Genomic DNA, 13,525 nt, shown 5'->3' on the forward strand with positions numbered 1-13,525 from the left:
GTATGTAAGGCTAAAGAATATAATTTGGAGTGCTAACTGCTATTTCTATTTTGTGAAGTTAATCAGTTATCAGATATATTTAGATTTAGAGGTAGATTAACAATTGACCTTTAGCTTATTTTGTCGAAATAGTATCAAACTTTTAGGATACATTTTTTTAAATTATAAATATAAAATAGTTGAAAGTAAGTTTAATAGAAAAAAAACAATTTCCTTTTATTATCTGTAAAACAAATTCGGGAATTCACCGAAAACACGTCGACGCCAGTATTTTGGGCCGAATAACTGAAGGGGAGTTATATGTACCCAAAACCACGGTATCTTCCCATTGCGCCGAATCCCATTAGACCGAATTTGGCCACTGTTTTTGATGAAATTAGCCCAAAGGCGGGTTTTGTATTTTTCTAATCGACCGACGCAATATTCACAAGTGAGCGACCGCAAAAAAAAAGTTTTTCTTTCTACTCCTTTTGATTTTTTATGGAAGTGTTTTAATTAGAGGTGTGCAAATACCATTTTTTGGGGATCGAATCGAATATCAAATATTTTTTTCAAAGCACGGCAAATACCAAATCGAATATTTATAACGTCAAATAATTTGGTCAAATATTTTTAGGGCAAAAATTTAGACCAGTTAACTGATCAAATACCAAATCGTATTTCGAATATCAAATTATTCGACGTATTTGGTTTTCAAATAGCCAAATAGTTGAAATTACTGTTCGTTTTACTTGAAAATAGTAAAATATTAAACCAGATACAGTATGGCCTAGAACAAAGTTCCCTGGGTGTCTCAGGCTGCAGGCGGACCCAGAATTTTATATTACGCCACTGTGGTAAACTCTAACTTACCATTCAAATTAATTCTAATTGTTGTACAAAATGTCTTTATTTTCAACCTTCCTTCGAACAATTTTTTCGATTTGATCAAAATGAGTTAATCGTAAGTTCGTAACCTACAAAAATATACTGCATATCAACTTATCAAATATCGTACATATTTTAATTGGGTACCATGGCAAAATAATAATAAAAGTAATTAACTAGGCTAATACCCTAGGTACCACTCGACTTTAACCTTCATTAACTACTAACTACAATTAAAATCAAAGGACATGCTACATACTTCATAATTTGCAAACACTTAATTAAAATTTCAAGTTTTTAAATATATGTAAAACGCGAGGGAGCAGATCTTTTGTTACAAATAAAAAATTGCATTTATTTAATTTAAATCAATTATTATTAATTTAGTTAACTCAAAAATTCTAAACAGAAAAATCCATAAAGTTTCTTACTTCAACTTTCCTCCCGGTTTTTAGTTTTGTTTTGGACTTGGTTTACGTTTTAGACTCAATTTTAGTTTTACTTTGCTATTCTAGAAAATTCCATAACAAAAGAGAACACGCGAGTAATATAGCCAATAGGCGCTAGAATACACAGCTTCTGCCTTTCGCTAAGAAGTTTTAATACAAACGGTATGGATATCGGACGTGCAAGCTACTCTTTATATGGTCCTTGGCGCTGCGGCCTAAAGAGAAGTGCCAGAAATAAGGACTAGTTTTGAAATTTCACTACGCTCTCCTGGGATGGCCTTGAACTTCAACAAATTAGAAAAAGACCCGCGGTTATTCGACCAGTTTGCAAACTATTTGAAAATACCAAATATTTTTCCCTATATTTTCGAATATTCGACTATTTGATCAAAAAATTCGATTATTCGCGAACTTTTCCAAGCGCTATTCGATTCGACGAATCGAATATTCGATTTGGTATTCGATCGAATTATTTGGTCTGACCAAATATTTTGCACATCCCTAGTTTTTTCCTAAACCCGGAAAAGTGCGGGTTTTTCGGTCGAATGGGACAATCCCATTAGACCGAATCCTAAATCCGACAAAGTGCGTCTTTTTCGGTCGAATGGGATTGGGTTCTGTCGAATGGGATTCGGCGCAATGGAACAGATTCAAAACCACCACTTAAAAATTGACCTAAAAATAAAAGCCTTTTCTTGTGGCATTTTCGCGCGCAGGTCCCCAGACAAAGTAACATTAGACTTATGTACTACTACTATTACACTTTGGTTAAAACATTAGAGACACTTAAAATATATTCGATGGGGAACTAAAAATATAATTTTTACAATTTTGAACAGATGTTTAAAGAATATTACTCCTTTAATCTTTTATTTCTTGAAGCTAATTGATAACCATTTTTAAAGGAATGTTACCAAAGCTTTCCATATAAACATATCATAGCGTTGTTGAAGCTTTTAAAACAATGACAGTTTTCTGATAACGAAAAAATTATCCTTACTCCGCAAAGGCTAGAAAAAAGTGTATAATACCATTAAAACAACGCCAAACTACGTTTTCAGGAGGCAGGAGGAATTTCACCTTGGTAACTGCTTCGTTCTTATTATACTGAAAATTTAAAATTCTGAGTAAATTCGTTTAATCATAATATGGTCTTCTTTAAACGATGTAAATCGTTTCAATTAAAGCCTAGGCAAAAAGAACGAACACTGAATATCAATACTAATCTTGCAAGAACTACTCTACATAAGAAAAGCGAACCTTTAAACACGGTTAATACTATTCACCACCAAAATTTGCTAGCCCCAACTTTCAGTGGTAAATAGTCTCTATCTTAAACGAACGAGTTTAAAATTTTCAAATTTTAGAATGAAATCGAACAGAATAGTTTGCAATGGCTAACTTGGTTACCCATTAAGATAACCCTTTCAATAAAAGCGTGTCGAGGGAAATGAGACACCTATTTTGGGTTAAAACCTTTTCTTCAGAAAGATTTACAATCAACAACGTATTTTGTGGCTGCTACGCCTATCTTAAAAGTAACTGAATTGTGTGAAGAGGGAAAAATAACTAAAAAGCATTGAGATATGCAAGATCAGGGCTCACCATGAAACCGTTCCGCCACGACATACACCTCTTAGGAAAGAAAGAATTGACATGGGCTCTAACTTGGCGCCTGATATGTGGTGGTGTATCGTCGTACGAAAAACACATCCGCTGAATAATTGAGTAAATCATTAAAATTTTCTTTTATTTTCAACTAGGCTAATACCCAAGCGTTACCTTAGGCCCACGTCATCTAGTTAATTCGGGTGACCAGGTTAAATTGCGAAGGAGGGTGGTGGCAAGACCTTCACTATTACTATTAACCTTTAATTTATTAAAAGGGGAAACCAAAGAACTCGGGGGGAAACTCCTTAAACCAATGGGGAGATAACTCGCAAACTCTACGCAGGAGTAACTTATTTGGTTTTATGATGTGTTAGCCAAGGAGCCATATCACTTTTGGGGCATAATTCTTTGGACTTTTTTTGGTTCAGCTTCTTCCAGAGAACACGACTGGTAATTATTGATAAATTTATCCGAAACTCTTCGATTCGATTAACTATAACCTTTTAACAAAGGTATTCATAAAAATGTTATAGGAATAAAAATAATATAATTTCTATTGCAGTTTGTTCTAGTTTCAACTTTTTTAATTTTTTTTAATATATTTTATTTTATATTAATTAAACAAGCCAGTTTACCTTACTCTCAAACTCAAGAGATAAAGGTAAACGTTATTAAAAGCCAAGTTGAAACTAAGCTAAAGCCAGGACCTCTTACTACGAAATTTCATTTTCCATAGTGTTATTCATAGCTACCGGTAAAAACTGAAGTCAGCTTACTTAGAACTACTCATTTGACAGAAGAATCGTTTTAGTGTGGAGCATGGAACATAGTTCCACTTGCCGATTATATTTCGTTAACTGTACATGTTGAAACAACTTTCTACGAACCCCTGTTAAATGAAGTCCACCAATAATTTAAGGTATTCTCCGTTTGTTTTTGGTATTCGATGGGACTCACCCCGTTCGGTTATCCTGGTGCGAATTTCCAATGGCGACTATTGACGGATTCGTCCATCCAATTGCCCCGTTCCCAAGCGTTGCCCTGAAACGAATTTGATTTAAGCAGACCTATCCATGCTTGGGATTTTGCGTTTGATTCTCCCAAATAGGCCGTCGATAAATCTTAATAATAATAAATAATTACCATGATTTGAGCATAATGGATCCTAAAATTAGACTTGCCACCAGGTCGGCTTAAGCTTGGAAGTTGGATGACCGACCCGACTCGATCCGGAAACCTACGAAGAATATAATGGTCTTTCTGTTTTGATGAAGTTCGTTCAAAGTCTTAACATTAGGTCCTAGCGAACACGCGTTACATGACCATTCCCCTAACTTTATTTTAGCTTCGGATCGGCATCCTACCTTAAGGCAATTACGACCCGTTAGGGTCAATCGTATAAGGGCTCCCCGACTTTTGTCTTAGCTCCTATCGAAGCTCTACCTTACAGCAAGTTTCTGCAAAATATGCCTTATCTTTATTAGGTCCCTCATTTCGCGTTCTGTTCCTACCTTGAGTTAATTTCCGGGCTATTAGATTAAAACCTACTTAGACCGAGAACACAGCAAATTCCCATACCTTTAATTCTTTACTAGATTTTTGACTAGTGACAACTTGAGTTGACAATTTTATATTATATATTTTTAAATTGATGCTCATTATTTATATTCTTTAAAAAACCATCTGAACCGTCAGTCAAGCTGTCCAAGATCCTCAAGAAATCGACAAGTTCAGAATACATGGCGGTCAAAATTAGCACAACAGGAAATTGAAACTCGGTTCTCGGCCTTTAATGCACCGCTGTGTTTAAAATAGAAAATAGGGATAATTCAAGGGAGGTTAGGCTTAAGTGACAATTAATTTGGAAATGGTCGTAATTTTAATCTTACTTTGAATTTAAAAATGATTTAAAATTCGGTGAGGTGGTAGATTTCATTATAGTCGATTTCTTATGGACTAACCCATTAATTTTTACAATTAATATTTTTGTTAGGTTTCGAGGGTCGTGTTCGAGGTTCAAAGAACCCACCTGACCTCACAGCAAGCCTAACTTAAATTAATCCGCTTATATAATAAAAGTAAATAATAATAATCAGCTGCGATAATACCCTTTTCACCACCTTAGGCCTAAGTCATCGTGCGACTTTTAAAGCCATTAATAGGCGCTTAAATAAATCATCCTCCAAGGAAATCGCCTAGAAGTAATATTTCCGATAGCCAGAACCCGCGAGGTATTGTCTATTTAGTGCTTGGGGTAATAATGGAAACTTTTCTTCTGTAAACCGAACGTCGTATTTTTCCCAAGCTGTATTTTGTTAAAAAAACCAACCTGGTTTAAAGGGAACGCTTGTTGCTGACGTAAAAGCACTATTTAAACAGTCGCTTGCAGGTCCTGACTCTCGGAGATATTATTTCTTGGGATTTCCTTGGAGAATGATTTATTGAAGCGTCTATTCAGGTGGTTATAATGCGTAGGTGGGTGGTGACAAGCCCTTCATGCTAGGCGAGCCAACAGTTCCCTACACTTACTAATACCGTTAACCTCTACAAGTTTTTAGAAAAACTGAAGATCTCTGGGGCCGTTGATTAGAAATATAGTTTTATGTAACAAGAAATTATTTAAAAATAATGTTTCACGATTATAGGCCGATCACTGTGGGCAAGAACAATTATTTCTAGGATGTTTTAAGCTATCTTTCAGAGTCATATACACTCTTTTGATATTCCACTCTCCTGAGAGATAAATTATTTAATTTATAATAATTAGTAAGTTAAAAATGAATAGTATCAAATGTGACAATTATGTTATTTATTGCCGGGATGACAATTCTACGATCAACAGGAGCTTCTAAATCAGCTTTCTTCTTGTGTATGGTTAGATCAGGTTAAATCACCAAATGGACTTTTGCTTTTTCAACAAGGTACGAATCATGTAGTTTTGTGGAATGATAATAAGGATGGTTCGTGTAACACTCCCAACTGACATGGCTAGAATCAACGCCCAGAACAGAAATCTTCAAAAACTGAAAAAAAATGGAACATTTGCATCCTAGCTGAAAGAGAAACACATCGGCTGAACGCAAAAGGGTGGGGTATGCTCCACCATGCCTGATAGGTAGAGCCACCACCACGCAGCGGGAAAATAAACGACACAAGGTGGTGAAAGGATCGCCCACCGTTAGCTTGAACCGAAACACAGGTACCAGTTCTTACCCAACCGAAATCTAAGGGAGGGTCGGACCAAACGTCAAATGAAATTAGTACCACAAAAAGACGCTCTGTAATATAAACTTGTGAATATTCATCGCACCTATACCTACATATATAATATTAAACATGCTTTAAACCTTTCAAAAATGCATATGGAATACCAAAGATAAGTACGTCATACAACATAGCTAATGTAGGTTGTAATTAGAGATCCGCCTCGAGGGGGTCAGGTTTTCGATATCGAAGTTTTTGGTGGGTCGGATCGGATCGGTTTTAAATTTGTAATTCACTAATTTTAAACCGTTTCTCAAAAAGCTCCAAGTGCCATATACTGACAAAATTTGAATATGTGAGCCCGCTCTAGCATTTAGTACAATCGTATACTATAAACATAAAAAGTGCAAGTTGATCGGGTCGGGTTTCAATTTTACCGGGCCTGTTCGGGTCGGGTTTAAAATTTTAAACAATTTCTCGGGCCGGGTCAGGTTTCAACTTTGGCGGGCTGGGTTGGGTCAAGTTTTACCTTTGGCGGGTCGGGTTGGGTTGGGTTTTCGAAATGAATAATTTTGGCGGGCCGGGTCGGGTCAGGTTTAAAATTTTAAACAATTTCTCGGGCCGGGTCAGGTTTCAACTTTGGCGGGCTGGGTTGGGTCAAGTTTTACCTTTGGCGGGTCGGGTTGGGTTGGGTTTTCGAAATGAATAATTTTGGCGGGCCGGGTCGGGTCAGGTTTAAAATTTTAAACAATTTCTCGGGCCGGGTCAGGTTTCAACTTTGGCGGGCTGGGTTGGGTCAAGTTTTACCTTTGGCGGGTCGGGTTGGGTTGGGTTTTCGAAATGAATAATTTTGGCGGGCCGGGTCGGGTCAGGTTTTAACTTTGGTGGGTCGGGTTGGGTTGGGTTTTCGAAATGAATAATTTTGGCGGGCCGGGTCGGGTCCGGTTTTAACTTTGGCGGGTCGGGTTCGGTTGGGTTTTCGAAATGAATAACTTTGGTGGGCTAGGTCGGGTCAGGTTTCAATTTTTGTAATTTTTCATCGGGTCGGGTCGGGCTTTTAAACTAGCCGGCCCGGCTGATCTCTAGTTGTAATGTGCATACTTGTAATATGCAATAGATATTTCGGTCGTATTTTGTAGCTAAGTAGGACATAAAATATAAATACCATTGGTGACTCCCCTACTTACCCTAGGGGAATAACCCGAATAAAACCCCTACGCCAAAAAAATACTCCTATTTATCTAAATCTTCGATCAAACAAAAATCATCATTGAAATGTAAATCTTCTTTTTTCAATCGTTTTTTGCTAGTCAAAATTGCTATGGACAAACTTTCCTACCATTTACTGAAAAAAACGCATAAAATGCAATATCGCTTACTCTTAAAAATATCCATGAACAGCTAGTTTCAAAATGTATGTTAACGAAATTTACAGCACATATATCAAAAACTTTCTGGCATAATTCACCACCGTTATTTTCGGAATAATTAAAACCTTTTTACAATGGAATTCATCAAAATGTTAAAGGAAAGTTTACTGCCTTTTCTTTGACACATATGATAATAAATTAATTTATGTTATAGATTGGTCTTTGTTTTACCTTTTTATTTTAAATCTCACATATAAGTTAGATTAATATTTGTTTATTATAAATATAATTAGGTTACTTCGGCTCATTTGGCAAATGTATCCTCCTCGATATAGGCAGAATCTAATTACTAATATTTGGTTAAATATTCACGACAAAACAGCTTAGTCTGTTTTCTATAAAAACGATCGTTTCATTTAACTATCCAATTCGAGGGGCAGGTCACTAGGCCTTAGTGTGTCCTAATGATTTTATCTGATTAAATCTTTTGAGGGTGTCCTAATAATCATGATAGTGACCTGCCCATCGATCCAATTGCGGTTATGGAAACTTTAAAGAACCGCTCAGTTCACGCACCGCTCGCTCTTCCGATATTTTGACCGGGCACAGCTTACGCTTTTTCTTTTTGCTCTTTTCTGAGCGGTTTAAGTTTTGCTCCTGTCTTTTCACTCTTCTTTGCGAGGAAAAATAAATGCTTCTCTCTTTTTACTCATTATCGAACAGGGAAGTTTTCAATCTTCTCTATTCACTAATTTCTGAGCAATAAAATTGTTACTGTATATGTATTTTTAGGCTTCTCATTTTCATTTATCTCTTTTGAAAAACGATTGATTTACCGCTCAATTTCCATCATCGAAAGAATGTCAAATTATTTTATCAAATTAATAGTTTAGTTTCGTATGGTAGTTAGTACAAGTTTATAAAAAATTATTGACTTAACCAGAATAAGATAAGGAACGTTATTGGGGTGGGTGGATTTTTGAAAAATCGAAAATTTTTATTGTGGTTTTTTCATATAAAGTACGTGATTAAAATTCTTGGATTTTGGGTTGGTGGTTTTAATCAAAATTTCCGACGGTATTTTGACAAATGTTCAACCCCTCGGAATAGAAGCTTTAATTAAACCGTGTCTCTTTTAGCTGCCTTCTCCGTAGCGAAGTCGGGATCACTGTATGGAATATTTTCGGTTCATGCATGCTTCGAAACTCACTTTATCAACGCCATTTTCCCCTTAAAGGAGTATAACCCTCGCCGGGACGGTCAAACGTGTACAACTCTAGCACAGTTAAGAGAAGTTGAAAACTACAATTCCCTTTCCAGCTTGGAATAAATCTAGTTATAAGCTATTATATAAATAAAAAAGTAAATGATTAAATGCAGCAAGATATTCTACTACCTTCACGCCACGATTGGGCCATGGGTTATACTCTCTTAAAATACCACAAAGTTGTAAAAAGGTTTAGGGTCGGCCTAAAGAAATCACGTATTTTGAGAAGCCTGAAAGTATGTCTGAGTCCCGTGATAGAAAGAGACGAGCTAACTGATATCCAACCCAATTTTTTAAATGATTCTGTGACCCTTTAAAACTGATTTAGATTCTTCAAATTGGCAAAACGTCAATCGTCGAAGCAAAAATCCTTTTACTAAGGCGTAACTGCCGCGATGGTGAGCTTTGACCTTTAAAAACCAGTATTAAGTTTGGTTTTTACTATCGTGAGCGGCTTAGAAGATTTTGCGTAATGCAGTTTCATTTATTCTAAACAAAACGTCATGCTTTAAATGAGAAAAAGCGAAATTGGCGCACATCTGTTTTCGCTCTTCATTGAGTTGCCAAGTTTTCGTTCCTGTCTTTGTTGGAATTCACAAATTCTACAAATTTAATTAATGATTTCGTAAAACGTTTTAGAACCCCTTTAAGGGTTTATTTTGTATAAATATTGTTTTTAACCGAACTTGTTTTTGGGACTTTTTGGCGCAGTTAGAAGACACCAACGTGAAGAAATGGACTCTCCTTTCCTTTCAAAGAAACCCCAAGCGGAGGATTGCCCCGGGCCTAGAAAGAGAGAGTCGAAGCCAACAATAGACCAAGGAATTTCTGTATCACGTGATTTTAGCAGCAACGGTTCAAAAGAAAAGAAAGGGGAGAGTTCAAAAAATAGATAGCCAGAAGCCAGAAGCTAACGGGCAACTCGTGAGAGTAGTAAGAGCCAACGACTAGTTCAGCGCTTATTTTCTCAATGTTACCTTTCATTAAACTGAGTTTAACTTACCCAGAGTTTTACTTTCTAACACTTTCGAACCAAAGTCAAGTAAAATAACCTAAGACATAAGAAGTTATTTAGTCTTTTAGCGGTTTCTGAGCCTCGAAATGTTCGATCATCTCATTTTCTCTCTTTTAAAAACTTATTTAAGCGCTCAATTTCGCTCAAAATGACCGAAACCGCCCATAGCGTCGCCCAGAAACGAAGATGATTTTGACAGACCAATCCATACTCCTGTTTCCCGTTTGATTAGACAATCTTCCAGATAATCACAAAAGTGGAAGCATTGAAATAATGTACACCCTAATACAAATTGGCGTGAAATATTTCAATAGTTCAAGAGAGAAAGTCTTATAATTCAATCAATGGATTAAACTTAGATGAATTTTCTGAATAGTGGTCACTTTATGCACTGTATTGTTAGTGCCACTTTTCAAGTTAATTATCTACGTGAAGACACTTTTTGATTGAGGTTTAAACTCTTCCAAAACGGAAATACAAATGTATTTTTTTAATAAAAATCTGCTTACTAGTACTTTGGCACTTCTACACAACGTAAATTTGTACGTTTTCATTTTAGAGAAAATCTTCGCCCTTATTATATGGAAGATTTTTTTCGAAAAGCAGTGGCTTAGCCCGAAAATAGTCAGCATTGAAAAGTATTTAGACGTATTTACAATTTCTTGTTTATTTTCCTCACGAATGAAGCAATTAAAAATATGTATATTTTCTTCAACATGCTTCTTAATTTTTAAGATGGGATATTTTTCTTAAGACAAACAATTATTTGATTCCAAGAAATACAAGAGGGCAACGTTGGATCCATCTTCATTGGCGCACATAAGCGGCCAAAGATCGTTGATTTGGAAATGCTTTTGAGACAGCCAACGAAGATCGCAATCGCATTTTAAAGTCTTGAAGGGATCTACGGATATTAAACAATTTTTAAATCAGGTCATTAGTAATAGCTTCTTAAAAACGTCATCAAACAGTAGATTAATTTTTGTGTGGGTGTATTTGAAATTAAGGTGAGTGGTCACTTTCTATTCTTCAGCAGAAACCATACCGAGTTTCTTAATCAACCTCTTGACATTTTATCAATTCAGAATGAATTGAATTGTTGAACTAAGTAACTACAATGTCATTGGAAAATTGTAGTTAAAATTCGTTAAGCTCCTCCAACTGGCAAAATACCAAATTTTTCCTATCTCTAAAGAAAGGCCAATAGCAATGGAAATTCAAAACTTCGTTTTTTAACGTCAATAATCCCTTAAAAATATTTCGGGGGAAGCAAATGGAAGGAGTCGTGTTTTACAATAATTTGAACACGTCATGGTTTGCCAGCAGGTTAAGGGGGGCTGACAATGAAAAAGGGCAACACTGGCTCTGGTTTCGTGCCAGCTGTGGGATCTGTGACTTTGATGTAATTTAAAATCCGGTGGCGACCACTTTTTTGTCATCCTCATTCTCCCGTTCTTGGAATCGGTGATTCGTTATAATCATCTTAATCGATGCTTTTTCTTCTTGCAATTACACGGATTCTGTGCTTAACATAAACCATGACAAGGTAATTTAATTTAGAATAGAAAAAGTGGAGAAACGACTTACTTCTGAATCTAATGTTTATTTCATTGTACGTTTCTTTCAACGGCTCGAACGTCTCTTTTTCCAGTTTCTCGATGGGGTTTTCGTCAATATTCAAATAAAAGGTTTGGGGATTGCCGCCAGTTGAGTGGTACTTGACGTTTTCGAAGAGGTCCTTGGGTAATTCTTTAAGTTCATTGTCGCTTACATTAAATTATAAATTATTCCATTAATCGATCCGCTGGCGTCAAAATGCGAACTTAACCAATAAGCCTTTCTATAAAGTCATTACGCTTGCCGAACTTGTTTTAATGTATCGCTTTCGTCACGAGATACGTACGAGTTCAGTTCAGTTTTGAAGCTTAGATTTTTATAAAAAGGGCGACTCGTCGAATTTTACTTCATGTCTTGTTCAACTTGCTAAAATGTTCCACGCGCTCTTTAATATTTTAGCGTAAAAGGCTCGCGCAATTTTTTTTATTTCAGGGAGCACGCGCGAAAGCGCTCGAACCCATTTACGCTAAAATATCAAGACGCGCGTGGAACTTAAAACAATTTGATTAAGACATAAATAGAGTTTATGGTAGCGTCTATTGGCTGTCAATGTTACTTTATAGAAAGGCCAATTCAAACAAGATGAATTGATAAATGTTAGTCTGATAAAATATATGGTTCCTGGATCCATTTAAAGGGCAACGCAAGTTATGATGCAGCTGGGAAACGTATCTTATAGATAAAAATAGCATCTGCGGATGCGCCAGGGCCCCCCCCCATTTCCGTTCCCCCACCAGAGGCGCATGCTCATATGCTTTTTTTGTCTATAAGATTTGATATATTCATCCCCCCTGCATTATTATTTGCGTTGCCCTTTAAGAAGATGGCCGTTGAGTCCTTCATTGGCAATCCCCGGAGATACTATTTTTTTTTAAATTTCAAATGGCTGCATAACTGTCATAACATCTCTAGGTATGTTATCTTTTGAGCATATAAACTAACTCAGATTACAAATAAATGGACAAAAATTAAAACATTTCGCTTAATTTTGTCACGCGATTTCATGTATCTTCTCGGAATGCAGTTGTCAGCTCCGATCTGATTAATTAAATTTCCACATTTTCTCAGCTCTTTGGATTTACGCGTGAGTGGTAAATCTCTATCGCGAAATCGATTGGAAAGTAACGACTAAAATTCCATCTCAATTGACCCCCCCTCCTTCTAAAAAAAGGTTTCATTTCGTCACAAAGATGGTGTTAAGAATTCGAAGATGGTTTGTTACTTGATAAGTAAATTAGTTAATTTATGAAGACCAGATCCAAAGACCTCCTTTTTTATGGTCTTAATATTACAGTACTCCACCCTGATGTCGTCACACTGCTGGCATTCCAAAGATGAAGCGTCCAAACAAAGTTTACCTATATGTCGAATTTCGACACTTTCAACGTGTTGTCCGTAAAAGTCCTTGGCTTGTGACGTGAGTCGGACAGAAGACTCCGACTGGGGAGATTGCATTAAAAACTTCTTAACAGAATTCCCTGTGTAGTCGTCAACGTATGTCCAATTCCATTTCATCATGCCTTGCATTCTGGTCAACAGCAGAAGGTCAACTTTCTTAAAACCCTTTCGGTCGCCTTTGAACGCTGAACAAATCCATTTGGGTAAAGAGAAATCTTCTAGGTATAAGCTCTTAAGGAAATAAAAAAATATAATGATTTTTTACAGTACAAGACTGCATGCATGGTATTGTAAGTTAGATCTATTTCCCCAAATTGATTAAAACTTCAATAATACGAGAAAATTACCCTAACCAAATCTTAAAATAAAACGTTTCATAATCCCAAACCTTATGGAATTCGGACTTTAAGAATTTATGACAATATAATGTGAACTCTCCATACTCTTTAAAATAATTTATGTTATACGTGCTTTTTTTAGAAAACTGGAATTGCGGTGGATTACCGACACGCAGATAGTCTGAATTTATCGTAAATATCTTCCTAGTTATCGCTTTTACCAGGAAGCCATACCTTTACTTGGAATGCTTATCCTGCCGTATCGCGTATGGTAAGATCACTCTGACGGCTTTGGCCCCGCCTACGAGAGAAAAAATCCCCTCTGCGCGCGCTCCCCTCTCACGTGGTTGTTTTTTAAGTTAACATAGTGACGTCAAAAAACCCGTCAG

General features: G+C 36.3%; 1 protein-coding gene across 1 annotated transcript; it reads right to left on the reverse strand.

Moving 5' to 3' along the window:
* Window positions 1-10,441: 10,441 nt before the first annotated feature.
* Window positions 10,442-13,047, reverse strand: LOC149954577 (uncharacterized). Its single transcript, XM_090167642.1, has 3 exons — window positions 12,623-13,047; window positions 11,371-11,549; window positions 10,442-10,687 (listed from the first exon to the last, which is right to left on the reverse strand). Exons 1-3 carry the CDS (start codon window positions 12,925-12,927, stop codon window positions 10,533-10,535), a joined length of 639 nt encoding a protein of 212 aa, XP_090023768.1. The 5' UTR covers window positions 12,928-13,047; the 3' UTR covers window positions 10,442-10,532.
* Between the last annotated feature and the right edge of the window lie 478 nt (window positions 13,048-13,525).

Source organism: Leiobunum rupestre, chromosome 3, assembly GCF_980474605.1.
Source record: "Leiobunum rupestre chromosome 3, qqLeiRupe1.1.hap1, whole genome shotgun sequence".
NCBI lineage: Eukaryota > Metazoa > Arthropoda > Arachnida > Opiliones > Sclerosomatidae > Leiobunum > Leiobunum rupestre.

Bases quoted from the DNA above. Each gene is read 5' to 3' on its own strand.
- LOC149954577 (XM_090167642.1), bottom strand. From the start codon at position 12,927: ATGCAAGGCATGATGAAATGGAATTGGACATACGTTGACGACTACACA. The intron at 11,550-12,622 runs GTAACAAACCAT...ATTTAATGTAAG, and splicing joins TTAACTAATTTACTTATCAA to CGACAATGAACTTAAAGAAT. The intron at 10,688-11,370 runs GTAAGTCGTTTC...TAATATCCGTAG, and splicing joins AATAAACATTAGATTCAGAA to ATCCCTTCAAGACTTTAAAA.